The 14,282-nt window shown below is 44.4% G+C and overlaps 1 protein-coding gene across 2 annotated transcripts in view; it reads left to right on the forward strand.

Annotated features, from left to right (window-relative positions):
• The first annotated feature begins 993 nt into the window (after positions 1–993).
• The window catches only part of Stk38 (serine/threonine kinase 38), a 33,565-nt gene continuing 20,276 nt past the window's right edge, over positions 994–14,282 (forward strand). The window contains exons 1-4 of one of the 2 annotated variants that reach the window (XM_034524242.2): positions 994–1,259; positions 8,016–8,151; positions 12,402–12,453; positions 13,218–13,340. In XM_034524242.2, the coding sequence (XP_034380133.1) occupies positions 1,007–1,259; positions 8,016–8,151; positions 12,402–12,453; positions 13,218–13,340 (564 nt within the window). In that variant the 5' untranslated portion in view covers positions 994–1,006. Of the gene's footprint in view, positions 1,260–1,416; positions 1,576–8,015; positions 8,152–12,401; positions 12,454–13,217; positions 13,341–14,282 lie in introns of those variants that run through there. The other variant, XM_076917157.1, reaches the window with a different exon arrangement.

The raw sequence follows: 14,282 nt of genomic DNA on the forward strand, positions 1-14,282 counted from the left end.
ACACACAATGAAAACAAATGGCTCACAACCATTCTTAACTCGGATTCCAGCGAGACTGAGACTGGAACTTGGGTTCTCTAAAAGAGCTGCCAGCCATCTCTTTAGCCATGTTTTTGATTTTTGGACTGAAGGAAACCTGGCTTTGAAGATGACACAGTCAAGTCTCTTTCAGATCATGAAGGAAATAAAATTCTGGGATCTCATGCTTGAAGGAAACCAAATCCTAGGGTAAGGTCTTTCCAGTTAGAAAAGGGAGAATCAGAACACTTGCACGGACCGCTCAGGGCATGACTAACAGAAGGAGCTCTCATCGCTTGCTCCCAGACCTTTGCAGGGAGTCATTCGTTGCTTTTCAGGAGTTTAAAACTTTCCAGTCAAGGGCACTGGGCTCAGTTCTCTGGGAATCAATGAGAGGTTTTAAGTTCTGTGCACAATGGAGAGGTTTAGGGTGTGAGAGATCACCTGACCCCAAACAAAAGCACGCTAATCCTTTACAATAATGAAAAAAATAGGTAGGGCCACGGGTTCCAACAGACTTCTGGTCACAATGATCTGAAGTCAAGGAGGATAGGGGGAAAACTCTGATTAAATTTCAGAGGACTAAAGACACCGTCCCGCGAGTGCACGCCAAACGCTAAATCCCCGTCACATCACGGTAGTTGATTGTATTGGTTTAGTTGATAGAAAGCCAATGTCAATTTCCGGGTGCTGAGACGGGAGTCTTATGTAAGACCTGGAGGGAAGCAGGGTGGGTGTTGGCTTTTACGGAACTTCCAGGTTTTCGTTTTGTAACTACTGGTGAGTCTATAATTATTTCAAAAGAAAAAGTAACATCACAAAGGCGAACTAGTTCAGCCCAGCACAAAGCCACTTCGGAGCCCGCCCAACACGGCACTCGTCCGGTCTCCTTGGTTAGGCGCAGCCGGGTGAGGGGTGAAGATGTGGGCGGGGCGGCGCCGCGCACGCGCAGTCCCGCTGCCGGGCGAGCGCCGCCGGCGGGTGGCGCATGCGCAGTCTTGGCCGCGGCGGCCCCTCTCCACAGTCCGAGGGGGTACCGGGGAGCCTTGGCCCCTCCGCGCTGCCGTCTTTTCCGGCAGTTGGGGTTCTTCCTGTTGTCCTCTCCCGTCGCGGCTCGGCAGCCGCGCTCCCTCGGAGTCCCCCGGCGCGTCGCGGTCGCTCTCGAGCCGCCCGCACGTCGCGTCTGCGCCGTCTCCGTAGCCGTCGCCGCCGGCCCCGCGCCTCCCTCCCTCCTGGGTCTGGTGAGTGTCTCGCGGCCGTCGCCTCAGGCGCGCCGCCTCGTCCGTCTATCCGTCCGTCCGCTTCTGTGCACTCCCGGGCTCCTGTCAGCGTTCTCTCTGTGGTCCCCAGAGCCCCCTTCTCCGTCCCTCTCCTCCCACTCCTCTGTCCGCAGCCAGGACGGGCATCCGCTCCCTCCTTCCCTCGTCGCCTGCTTTGTGTGCCTGCTGCCACCGGCCCGTCCCCTCTGGGACTTCGGTCAGCATCACTCTGCAGCTTGGGATGCGAGAACCCGACGGTGTCTGCAGTTCGAGAGCTCCCCCGACCCCCGACCCCGGGGTAGGTATGGGATCTTGGAGGCTGTCCCCCCTACTCCGCGGTTAGGGGGTACGGGGCATCCTGTCACCTTAAGATCCCCGCCAGTAGTCTGCAGATTGTTAAGAAGACCTGTGTAAAGGAACCGAGCTGGAGGACAGGGAAAAGTGGCTTAAGAGCGGAAGGAAAAGTGTGTCAAAATGCGCATAACGGCTGCCAGCGGCGCCCTGCAAAGGACCCAGAGACACAGGAGATCCTTGTTCTTTTTCAAGATGAAAAGGAAGGTCAGCAGCGTGAAGTAGCCTCGCTGCTTCCTCTTTCAGCTCACCTTGGCTGGGAAGTAGCCAGTACATGCGGTTTCCCTAAACAAACAAACAAAAAAGCCACCGTCGTGCTGCAGCAACAGTTCCCTGCCCCACCCCACCCAAATATCAGATAGCAGCTTCCTCCTATAACAGGATGGCTGTGTCCTCAGACTCTGCCTAGCACACCATCATACACACCCACTTCAACATCTGGCGTGTTCTCTGCTCCCAGGAGTGGACTTCACAAACCGAGCGTTTTGTTTTGAGATAGGGTCTTGATAGTGTATCTATGGCCGACCTGGAATTTGCTTTGTAGACCAAGGTGGCCTAGAACTCATAGAGATCCTCCTGTCTCTGCCTCGAGAGTACTGGGGTTAAAAGAATGTGCCACCATAGCCCAGCCCACGAGTGACTTTTTTTCTTAATGTGTTTTTGTGACAGGGTTTCTTTGTGTAGTGCTGGCAGTCCTGGAACTTGCTGTGTAGACCAGGCTGGCCCCGAACTAGGAGATCCACCTGCCTCTGCCTTTCTCTTGTGAGTCTTAAGGAATAGTCTTGGCCTCAGCTTGAGCTGTCCTGTGAAAGAGAATAGACCTTTCTTTCGGTGACAAGGAAATAGAATGTTAAGGAAATGGTGTTTGCAGAGGTGGAGGTATTGTAAAGACATCCAGCCTGGTAACTCTGGTAACTCTGTAGCGAATGAAACCGTTGGTTCTCACTAGCTCATTCCGAGGTCACAGTCCTCAGTGCTGAGTTTTATGAAGAGTGTGTGCTTTGTTAGTTAAACAAGCTGAAGTAAGACTTTGTTGCCCACCGTCCTGTAACTGCAGAGCCGAAGGAGTCTGAAGTAAATAGGATTCCTGTGGCTTTCGGGTCAGGGAAGGAAGCTTGAATGATGGAGAACAGAAGGGAGAGTCCGGCCTCGCCCCATAAGCAGCACCGGGCTGACACAGTAAACCGGGAAATTGCTATTGAGCAATACCAATTGGGTTTTTTTTGATTAAAGGTTATTAGAATTAGGCTAAACCTTTTATGAGTGGAGGTAGAGAGAAGGGCTTGAACAAAGGTCAGAAGCGCTGGGTGTGGTGGTCCACTCCGCACTGGAGAGGCACGGGCGGGCTGGTCTGAGGTGGAGGCCACCTTGTCTCCACAGTGAGCTTGGGAAGGAGAGTGCAGTGCCTAGCATTGTACTAGATGCTGGCTGAAGAATAAAAAGATTCTGCTAGCTTGCTGTATTTGGCATCTGTGAACACATGTAATATCCCATCAACCTTACTTTTTAGTCTTTTCAAGATAGGTTCTCACTATGTAGCCCTGGCTGTCACTGAGCTCACTACATAGACCAGGCTGGCCCCAGACTCACAGATCCACCTGCCTCTGCCTCCGAGTGCTGGGATTAAAGGCATGTGCCATCATGCCTGGCTTCCTGTGGATCTTTTTATTTATTGATTGATTGGTTAATTGATTTTTCGAGACTGGGTTTCTCTGTGTAGCCATGGCTGTCCTGGAACTCCACCCTCTGGTCTCCTGGAGCTTTTTGAAGTGTAGGAAGTAATGCTGGTGACTTGAATAAGATGTAGCCCCCAGCCCCCCCCTTTTTTTTTTGGTTTTTCTTTTTCTTTTTTTTTCTTCGGTTTTTCGAGACAGGGTTTCTCTGTGTAGTCCTGGCTGTCCTGGAACTCACTCTGTAGACCAGGCTGGCCTAGAACTCAGAAATCTGCCTGCCTCTGCCTCCCAAGTGCTGGGACTAAAGGCATGCGCCACCACTGCCTGGCCACTTTTTTTGTTCTGGAATAGAACTCAGGGCCTTGTGCACTCTGGACAAGCACCATACAAATGAACTACTTCCCTTGGCCAAATCAGAGCTGTGTTGCCCAGTCCTTTGTATACCAGTCTATAAATGTTCTCTTCCCTCCTGCAGCTGTGTTGACAACTAAAAATCATTAGCTTGCTCAACTTGGACCAGCTAATTACTCCTTATATGGAAGGCATTATCTGCCTGCATGCCTGTCCTCTTTCTCTTCTAACACCAAGCTGTGTTTTCATCCCTTAAATAATTTTAGTTGTTAAGGTGTTACTGTCTGTAGAGCCTGCTGTGGTGGCTAATGCTTGGAATCCCAGCTCTTGAGAAGCTGAGGCAGGAGGATTGCTGTGAGTTCAGTGCCAGCCTGGTTTACCAAAGTGAAACGGTTTCCCACTTCCCATGTGTACATACATGCACAACACATACAATAACTATGTATGTAGGCCTGTCCAGACAATTCAGACAACTCTCACCTGCCATGTTTTATCTATTTTGTGGTACATGGTGGGGTGGTGGTTAGAGGCGTTTAGTGGCTTCTCTTGGCAAGTTTGTGGAGGTCAAAGGGCAACTTGTGGGAGTTGGTTTTCTTTGACCACCCGTGGATCCCAAGCATTGACCTCCTGTCCTCAGGCTTGGTGGCAAGCACTTTACCTGATACATTTTATTGCCCTGGATTGTTTTTTATGTCTGGTTTTAAGTATTCTCTTGAAACACACTTAGAGTACATGTGGTTTTCATTGTGGGTGGAGGGTGTACAGGCTGACAAATAAGAAACCACACCCAAGCTTCAGAGACTAAAGGGTTTTTTTTTTTTATGTTTTTTTTTTTTTTTAACTCTTCTATCGTTCTAAAACCAGTATGTTTTGATATTGGTAGGAATTTCCCTGTTTAAAAATCATATGGTATTTTATGGGATTAGCTTTAAGTAATTCAGTGTTGTGGATCTGTGAATACTTTACTTTTGATGTCATAGATCAAAATGTTTGGCACTAAAACAAATCCTTGATTTGAATCTCTGTTCTGAATGCATCATTGTTTATATAGTTTTTGTCTGAATATCTTTAAAAAATTTTTTAAAAACTATCACCAATAATCCCAATTCCAGGATGTTAGGCAGGCAGGTCATTTTGAGGCCAGCCAGGCATTCTTAGTGTGTTCCAGGCCAGCAAGGGCTTTACAGCAAGACTCTGTCTCAAAACAAAATTAAAACAAAACAAAAAAACAAACCAAAAGAATCCAATAATAAACCAAACAAATCCAAGAAAACAAACATAAGCAGTCATTGGTCTTTGATTAAGTCTCCTTTTCCCCTCTTAGTAGTAACAAGTGTCTTTACATTCTTTGCAAGCCTTAATTTAATGCACAAAACAGTGTAGAAAGCTGGGAGTATAAGGGGTGACCTTTAAATGTTTTTTTTTCATAAAACGAGCCTGCTTTAAAAATGGCAGTCTGCTCCTCCTGAATTTTGCTTTGCTTTATTATGTTGGGGTAAAAGGACAGAATAGTGCATTAGGCATGGAGGTGCACACCTGTAACCGCAGCCTTTGGATGGTGAAGGATTGTGGGTTCTAGGCCAGTGTGGGCTATGTAGTCACGCCCTATCAAAGAAATCCAGAAGAGAGGGAAGTGGAGGAAGGAAGTAGATTAATTATACACAAAGGAAAGCAGGTTAAGGACCGACTGTTGAATGCGGCTGCCCATGCTGGTGCAGTTAGCTTGTCTGACGATAGGCCAAGTGTAATAGTACAGGTCGATTTGGTGGAAAATGAGATTTTAAATTTAAGGGGAAAAACATTTTATAAACCTTTAAACTTGCAGGGTTATGGTTTTTTGTTCTTGTTTGTTTTTTTTTTTTTTTAAACTTAAAATGAGGAAGTTGGATCTTTGATTTTTAGGTTATCTTTGAGCACTAGAATTGTGATTCAGTTTTCTTTCTTTGTAATAGTGTTGGTTTTTTATTTTGTTTTAAATTGTCATTAAAACTTACAAAATCAGGCTGGAGAGATGGCTCAGTGGTTAAGAGCATTGTCTGCTCTTCTAGAGGTCCTGAGTTCAATTCCCAGCAATCACGTGGTGCTCACAACCATCTGAAATGGGGTCTGATGCTCTTTGCTGGAATGCAGGTGTACGTACAGAGAGAGCGCTCATACACATTAAATAAATAAACCTTAAAGCCTTACAGAATCAAGCAGTAAACACTTATTAAAGGTGGGTCAGCATCTTAGTCATTGAGACTCTTTTCAGTGTAGAAATTGAACATCTAAGAGTTATTGATGTATCACAGAAAAATACAATCTAGAATAAAATTGTATTGTCATCTCTTGTAGCTAAACTACTAATCATACTCTTTCTTCCTTTTCAATACACCAGGCTGCCCTCTAAGTCTTTATGTAAGCTGAGAATGACCTTGAACTCCTGAACCTCCAATACCTACCTTTCAGGATGGCAGGCCTGTGCACACCTGATTTATCTTACTGTAAATAATTGAATATATTTTGCTGAGATTTTTCATACTTGCAGTCAGTTCTATTATATATTTACTCATACTATTTCTAATATTCCCTCAGTAAAATGCTTCATTGAGCTGGCTGGTGGTGGTACATTTCGATACCAGCATTGGGAGGCAGAGGCAGGTAGATCTCATAGTTCAAGTTCAACCAAGTTCAAGGACAGCCAGAGCTACACAGAGAAACCCTGTTTCAGGGAAAAAAAAAAAGTTTGATTGAACCAAATTCTATATGTCAAGGTAGTTTCCTAGTTGGCAAAAAATGCAGTTATGTTTCATTGTGTATGTGTACATTTTTTGCTTGCTTTGAGATAGGGCATGTCTTAGGTCTGTGTGTTTTGTCAGCTTGATACAAGCTAGAGAACCCTCTAAGGGGTACTTGAGTTGAGAAAGGGATCTCTTACTGGACAAGCCAGTGGGACATTTTTGTTTGTTTGTTTTTTTGTTTTTGTTTTTTTTGTTTTTGTTTTTTTTTTAAGACAGGGTTTCCCTGTTTAGCCCTGGGTATCCTGGAATTCACTCTGTAGACCAGGCTGGCCTCAAACTCAGAAATCCGCCTGCCTCTGCCTCCCAAGTGCTGGGACTAAAGGCGTGCGCCACCACTGCCCATCTTTTTTTTTTTTTTTTTTAACATTTATTTACTCTGTGTGTGTGTGTATGTGTGTAGGAGTGCTCTATCTGCATGACACCTGCATGCTAGAAGAGGGCATCATCAGCTCATGTCACAGACGGCTGTGAGCCACCATGTGGTTGCTGGGAATTGAACTCAGGACCTCTGGAAGAGCAGTCAGTGCTCTGAACCACTGAGCCGTCTCTCCAGGGGGAGATTCTTGAGTGGTGATTGATGTGAAAAGACCCTGTTAACTGTGGCAAGTGCCATCCCTGGACAGTGGTCCTGGCGTATAAGAAATCAAGTTAAGTAAGCCGTAGAGAGTGACCGTGTAAGCAACGCTCCTCCGTGGTTTCTGGTTCAGTCCTGTTTCCAGGTTCCTGCCTTGAGTTATCTTGTCTTCTTTCAGTGCACTGTGATATGGAATATTTAGGCCAAATAAATCCTTTATTCTCCAACTTGCTTTTGATCATGGTCTTTATCAGAGCTGTGGAAAACTAAGACAGGGTGCCGTGTGCCAGTGTCTCCTGAGCACTGGGATTACAGGCATGTGACACCACACCCGGTGACTTAGGTTTGTTTCCCGTTGCTGTGATAAACACCCTGACAAAAACAACTCTAGGGAAAAAGGGTTTCCTTGGCTCACAGTTCCAGGTTACAGTCCCTGGTTGTGGAAGTTAAGGAAGCAAGAATTTGAGGCAGGCTGTTCACATTATACCCACAGTCAAGACCAGAGAGCAGTGAACTAAGGCTGTGTGCTAGTGCTCACCTTCCCTTTTCAACCTTTAAAAAGAGAAAAGAAAGTGAATGTGCAGCAGGGTTAGTTCTGAGGAGGCGTCAGAGTCCCTAGAGCCGGACTTCAGGTGGGTTTGAGTTGTCTAACATGAGTGAATGCTGGGAACTGGACTCTGGTCCTTAATGACCGAGCCATCTCTCCAGCTCTGTCTGGTATCACTCATAGTGGCACACTCAAGAAAATCCCCACAGACGTGTTCACAGGCCAACCCTGACTAGACAGTCTCTAGTTGAGAGTCCCTTTCCAGGTGACTCCATATTGTGTCAAGTTGACCAATAAGATTAACCAGCACACCTGGCTTGTTTGCCTGACCCTTGTTTTGTGTTGTGTTTGTCTTCCATGAAAATGGTACCCGTTTATATTTTTACTGAGGGGTGGGGTGGGGGTGCTTAATCATTGGATTCCAACTGGAAGATGCATAGCAGTGCCTCTCTTTCCTTCTAGCGGCCATGGCAATGACAGGATCAACACCTTGCTCATCCATGAGTAATCACACCAAGGAAAGGGTGACAATGACCAAAGTGACACTGGAGAATTTTTATAGCAACCTTATCGCTCAACATGAAGAACGGGAAATGAGGTAAAGAATTGTGTTTGGAAACATTGTATTCTGGCTGGGGATATGGTAGAGTAGGTGTGCGCCTGTCATATACAAGGCCAAAACCAAAACAAACAAAAGTGAAACATTAGCTGTGGTTCCATGCAGCATCACATCTCTAGTACATAATGGAGACCGGGTTGCAGCTGCCATGCTGTAGCCTGGCATCTGCAATGGGATGACAGTGTGGCAGATTTCCAAGTCCTTCTTATTAAAGCTGTATCTTCTGTTCACAACCCAAAGCTTCATTGCGTTATAAGAAGAAATGATTTGGTTCTATTGCTGGTGTTCATAATTAACGCAGTGTGATCTCATGGAGTGGCTCCTCGGTTTGAGTCCTGCCTTCTGAGCAGCAGCTGTGTGAGGCTGCAGCTAGTTCCTGAAGGACTTTTCTGTGTGTCAGCTCCCTCACCAGGAAGTGGGGATAGTACTGTTTGTCTTGAAGGATTGCTAGAGAGTTAACCATAACATGTGAGTACTTGCCACTCAGTGGCTTACTCAACGGTAACAGTGATAACTGCTCCGTCTTGTTTTTAAAAACGAAGCCTGCTAGGTCTTACTATGTAGTCCTGGCTATCCTGAAATGCAGCCTGTAAACCAGGCTGTTTTCAAACTCAGATCTGTCTACCTCTGCCTCCTGAGTGCTGGAATTAAAGGGGCATGTCTCCATGCCCAGCTGTTGTACTGACTTTTTATTATTGAGTTTCAGGAGTTCTGTATGTACCCCAGATACCAGTTCTTTTGTCCTGTGTTCCTATGAACACTCTCTCCCAGTGTGTAGCTTTCCCACTATGTCTTTAGATGAGCAGAGATCCTCCTGTCTCGGCCTGCATCTCCCAAATGCTAGGATTAAAGATGTGTACCACCACACTCAGCCTAAAAATGAATCTAAAAAGAGATTTTAAAGTGTGCTCCCCACACACTTTCTAAGCAGTGTTTACTGTGTAGTTCTCACATATTGGTTGCTCTTCTACATCTAGTATTTTATGAGTTTATAAGTATTTAGACTCTTAGCCAGGCAGTGGTGGTGCAGACCGTTAATCCCAGCACTTGGGGGCAGAGGCAGGGAGATCTCTGAGTTCGAGGCCAGCCTTGTCTACAGAGTGAGTTCTAGGACAGCCAGGACTACACAGAGAAACCCTGTCTCAAACAAACAAACAAACAAACAAACAAAACTAAACAAATTACAATCTTGTGCAGTTCTTTGCTGCTGCTCTTTGTTTTACTGTCGGTAGCCAACAGCACATCCTAAGTAAAGGTTTCTTCATGTGCTTGAAGTGGCAGAAGCCTCAGCCCCTTTTGTCAGCAGCTCTCATGGAAACAGTTTGGGCAAGATGCAGCCCCAGAAGCATGTTCCCATAACCTACCACAGTTCCTCTGTCTTCCAAGAATTTACTCAGATTTTGACTCCACTAATGGAATAAACCATTCATTAGGTTAGAGCCCTCAAGATTTGTGGAAGTCTCTGGGAACAGCATAGATAATGTGCCTTCAAAATCACTATCTCCTATGACTCTTGACATGGTCTTTTCCCCTTTGGATCAAACAGTGAGTTTGGTTAGTGCATTTTATTTTTGCTTGAAACAGCAGTGATTGTCAAGGGTTCCCTCAGTGAGTAACCAAGGTGATGTTCTTGGAGATGAAATTTTTTTTTTATGGCTTATTTATTCATTTCATGTATAGGAGTACACTGTAGCTGTCTTCAGACACACCAGAAGAGGCCATCGGATCCCATTACAGATGGTTGTGAGCCACCATGTGTTGCTGGGAATTGAACTCAGGACCTCTGGAAGAGCAGTCAGTGCTCCAGTCCCTAGAAATGAATTTTTAAGCTTTTAGATATTAGAGGAAAATAACCTTGGTAATAGTTTTAGTAACAGTTGGTAATGGAACATCTGTACTTTGAGAATATGTCTAATATATGACATAGTTTGAAATACTAAGTTTTGGGCTGGTCAATTTTGAAAGTAATTAATACAATTTTACTTTCATACTTTGTGCCTTATCTAGTACAAAAATTTAATTAAACATCCGATTTCTGCCACTCAAATGTAAGTAGATCAAGGGCAGCCTCAGCTAAATGCTGGGTTTAAGGCCTGTCTGACTGTCTGAAACACTGTCTAAAATACCAACAAAAGAGCTGGCCCTTCAGGTGTAGGGTGTTACACCGTGTGACGTGAGCTTCCTGGTCCCTGAGGTGGCTTGTGGACCACGAGTTCTGTAGTTCTGTTGCCTGTTTGCCTTCTTTAGCTCATTAGCCTCTAGGTTTCTCTAGGACAGTGACTGTCCTCTTATGCTTGCTGGTATACAGCTAAGGTACCCAGCAAGTACTGATAATTACCTAGTCAAGAAAAATAATAGTTTGGATAATTTTATAGCCATGTAATTAAAACCAAGGAAACAGACATTTCCTCTGACAAAATATTGTGTTTATTTTTTTCTTCCTGAAGATTGTTGTGGTGGATTAACTAAAGCCATAAATCTAACTTAATACATAATAATGGTTGTCCTCCTCCCCTGGAGTGAGGATGTGTTTACTAAGAATGAACAGTGCAAGCATCCCACAGCTTCTAACAGATACTCTTACCCAGGAGCTGGCAGTGTAGGTCAGTGCTGGAGCACTGTGTGTGTGTGTGCCAGGCTGGAGTTCAGTTCTCAGGACTGAAAGACAAGAATAAAAAGAACAGGACTGAAAGACAAGAACAAAAAGGAGGAAGGGAGAAAAGAGAAGGAAAGGAAGAGAAAGAAGTAGAGAAGGAGGAAGAGGAAGAGGAAAACCGAGAGAAGAACAATTCTTGTCTCGGGTTTTCTTATAGATTCAGTGTTTTGTGTGATCTGAAGCTCAGTGGACTGTTTTTGGTGACCTGTGGTCCAGGGTCAGTTTTATCTAAGCTAAGGTTCAGAGCTGAAGGTATTTCTTAGTGTTTGTTGGTCATGGAGATACAATTACAAGTTATTTTTTATACTATTTTTCTTGTTCTTATCTGTCTCATCAGCAAATATTAGATTTTTTTATATGCATGTTTTATATTCATATATGTCTGTAGCACTTGACTGGTGGGTGCCTGCGAAGCCAGAAGAGGGCATCAGATTCCATGGTACTGGAGTTGCAGTTGTGCCGGGAACCGAACCTGGCCTTCCACTCAGCTCTAGCACCACTCTCTGCTTTTAGTCTTCTTTGTTCTACACATGTCACCTGCTTGTCTGGATTACTGATGGATGGTGGAGGAGGGATTCCAGTGTGTGTACTTTCCTTTATCTTGCTGAATAAACAGAGATTCTACTTGGTTATTTAGGTTTTTTTTTTTTTTTTTTTTTTAAAGATTTATTTATTTCATGCATGTGAAGACACTGTCGCTGTCTTCAGATGCACCCAGAAGACTGCATCATATCCCATAACAGATGGTTGTGAGCCACCATGTAGTTGCTGGGAATTGAACTCAGGACCTCTGGAAGAACAGTCAGTGCTCTTAACCGCTGAGCCATCTCTCCAGCCCCGGTTATTTAGTTTTATCAAGTCATCATGAGGCTGTGGTTTTTTAAAAAAAAAAAAATCCTGGGCTGGAGAGATGGCTCAGGAGTTAAGAGTATTGACTGTTCCTCCAGAGGTCCTGAGTTCAGTTCCCAGCAACCACATGGTGGCTCACACCCATCTGTAATGGAATCTAATGTCCTTTTCTGTTGTGTCTGAAGACAGCAACAGTGGACTCACATAGATTAAATAAATAAATAGACCTTGAAAAAAAAAGTAGGCTTAGCAAAGAATGAAGATTTTTACTTGTTTTAGAAATAGGATTTTTAAACAGTTTAATAATTACATTTGTTAGGATTAGTGTGTGTGTGTGTGTTATGTGCACATGTGTGTATACCACATGTGCACGTCATGTGTGTATGTGTGCCATGGCACAAGTGGAGATCAGAGGACAGCTTTCAGGAACCAGTTCTCTCTCCATCTACTTGGTACTTGGGATCAAACTCAAGTCACCAGGCTTGGTGGCAAGCACCTTAACCCAAAGTCATCTTGCCCTTATTTCATTTATAAACACTAAATTCTGTTATCAGTCATTATATTTCTTGTTTATTAATGTGGTTTTTCTTAAGTACATTATAAAAATGTATTTCATGACCTTTTATCTAAATGAATACTTATAAGTGCTTAACAATTCTGTTCATATAGGCTTGTCAGAGTACAGATGCTATTTTATCTGTCTCTTTGTTGTTGTTTCTTTTAGACAAAAGAAGTTAGAAAGAGCGATGGAAGAGGAAGGCCTGAGAGATGAAGAGGTGATTTCCGTGGGCTCGCTCCCTGGGCCCCAGTGTGAAGGTCATGTTGTCTTCATCACGTTAGCTTTGGCTCAGTGACAGGAGTATGAGTGTTAGCATGCTTTTGGATTCAGTTACTCATCCAGAGGAAGAAATTAATTAAATACTCAGGAGAGGGAGCTCTCTCTACTCACAGTCATGGTAATTAATTAGCTTTAGAATTCTAAGAAAAGAAAGGCTGAAATTAGCAAAACTAAATTAAAATGTACGAGTGAGGTACATTTCTGAAGTCACTGTCAGAACAGTGCTTACAGATGTGAGGCAGAGATGCAGCCAGTGAGGGAGGATGCAGGTAACCAAACAGCTCTGGCAACACCTTCAGAAATGTGTGGCACAGCCCAGGACAGTGATAGCAAGTCCCCAGCATGATGAATGAATGCTAGCTAGTATGTACTGGTCATGGAGGATTTAGAAAAACACCATTACCTAAGAAAGGGCTCAAGGAAAATGTTGATTGGTCTCTCACCATTAGAAATGCTAGACCAGTGGATTGTTAAAGTAGTTTAGTCAGAGTTCTCAGGAGCCCCACACCCCCTTCAGTGTGGCTTGTTTGTCACATCTGCTAGCCCAGGGGGGGAGAAGGAGCCACTAGAGGATGCTTGTGTGATACTGTCACAGGAGAAGATTGTGCATAGACTCGTGTGGCCTGCTTCCAGCTGCATAAGGTGGATAGAACTTGGTTTCAGAATTTCAGCTTTCCTTTCTTTTCTTTGTTTAAACTTTAGAAACGACTTAGAAGATCTGCACATGCTCGGAAAGAAACAGAGTTTCTTCGGTTAAAGAGAACAAGGCTTGGACTGGAAGATTTTGAGTCTTTAAAAGTCATAGGCCGAGGAGCATTTGGTGAGGTAAAAAAAAAAAAAAAAATCCCAGAACATCAAAGCTTTTAACACACCATGAGTTCCTGATGGTGTGTAATGCCAGGTTAGGTATGGAGAGTTTGTCTTGAAATATATGGGGTTCAGTGGATAGACATGTTCACTTTACTTCTTTCTTTTCTCCCCAATTCATTGTCCCAGATCACTTCTGTCTTGTCAGAGATGACATTAACACTTTGTTTTGGTTTTTTTTTTTTTTTGACAGAGACACTATGTAGCCCAAGTTAGCATCAACTATATGGTCCTTAACACTCAGAGTGTTGGGGTTGCAGGCATGTACCACTGTGCTTAGATCCTACTGTTAGGATGCCCTGAAGGAGATCAGTATATTTACTCACTGATTACCATTCTACAGATGATAGTAACCCATTCTACAGATGGAGACATTAAGACACTGAAGATGCACACTGTCTGTCACACAGCTGTTGAGCACAGAGACAGAGACAGAGGCTGGGCTGGAGTCCTCTGCTGTGAAGCTGTTGCTTTCCCAGTACCACAGGACTCAGGGAGGAAACTGATCTTGTCTGCACTCTTTATTCCCTACCAGATGCTTACAGCTCTAAAAAGATTGGCCTAAGCTTGGTTAGGCGTGTGCATGTATGTAATGTTAGCACTCTAGAAGTTGAGACAGAAGGACCACAAGTACAAAGCCAGCCCAGGTTAGCTAGAGGATCCTGTCTTTTGTTTTTGTTTTGTTTTGTTTTTTTTTCAAGACAGGGTTTCTCTGTGTAGTCCTGGCTGTCCTGGAACTCACTCTGTAGACCAGGCTGGCCCAGAACTCAAAAATCCGCCTGCCTCTGCCTCCCAAGTGCTGGGATTAAAGGCGTGTGCCACCACTGCGAGATCCTGTCTTTTCTTAAAAAAAAAAAAAAAAAAAGGACTTTGAATTAGTATAAAGCACTAAAGGCATCA

This window comes from Arvicanthis niloticus, chromosome 20 (genome assembly GCF_011762505.2).
Source record: "Arvicanthis niloticus isolate mArvNil1 chromosome 20, mArvNil1.pat.X, whole genome shotgun sequence".
Taxonomy (NCBI): domain Eukaryota; kingdom Metazoa; phylum Chordata; class Mammalia; order Rodentia; family Muridae; genus Arvicanthis; species Arvicanthis niloticus.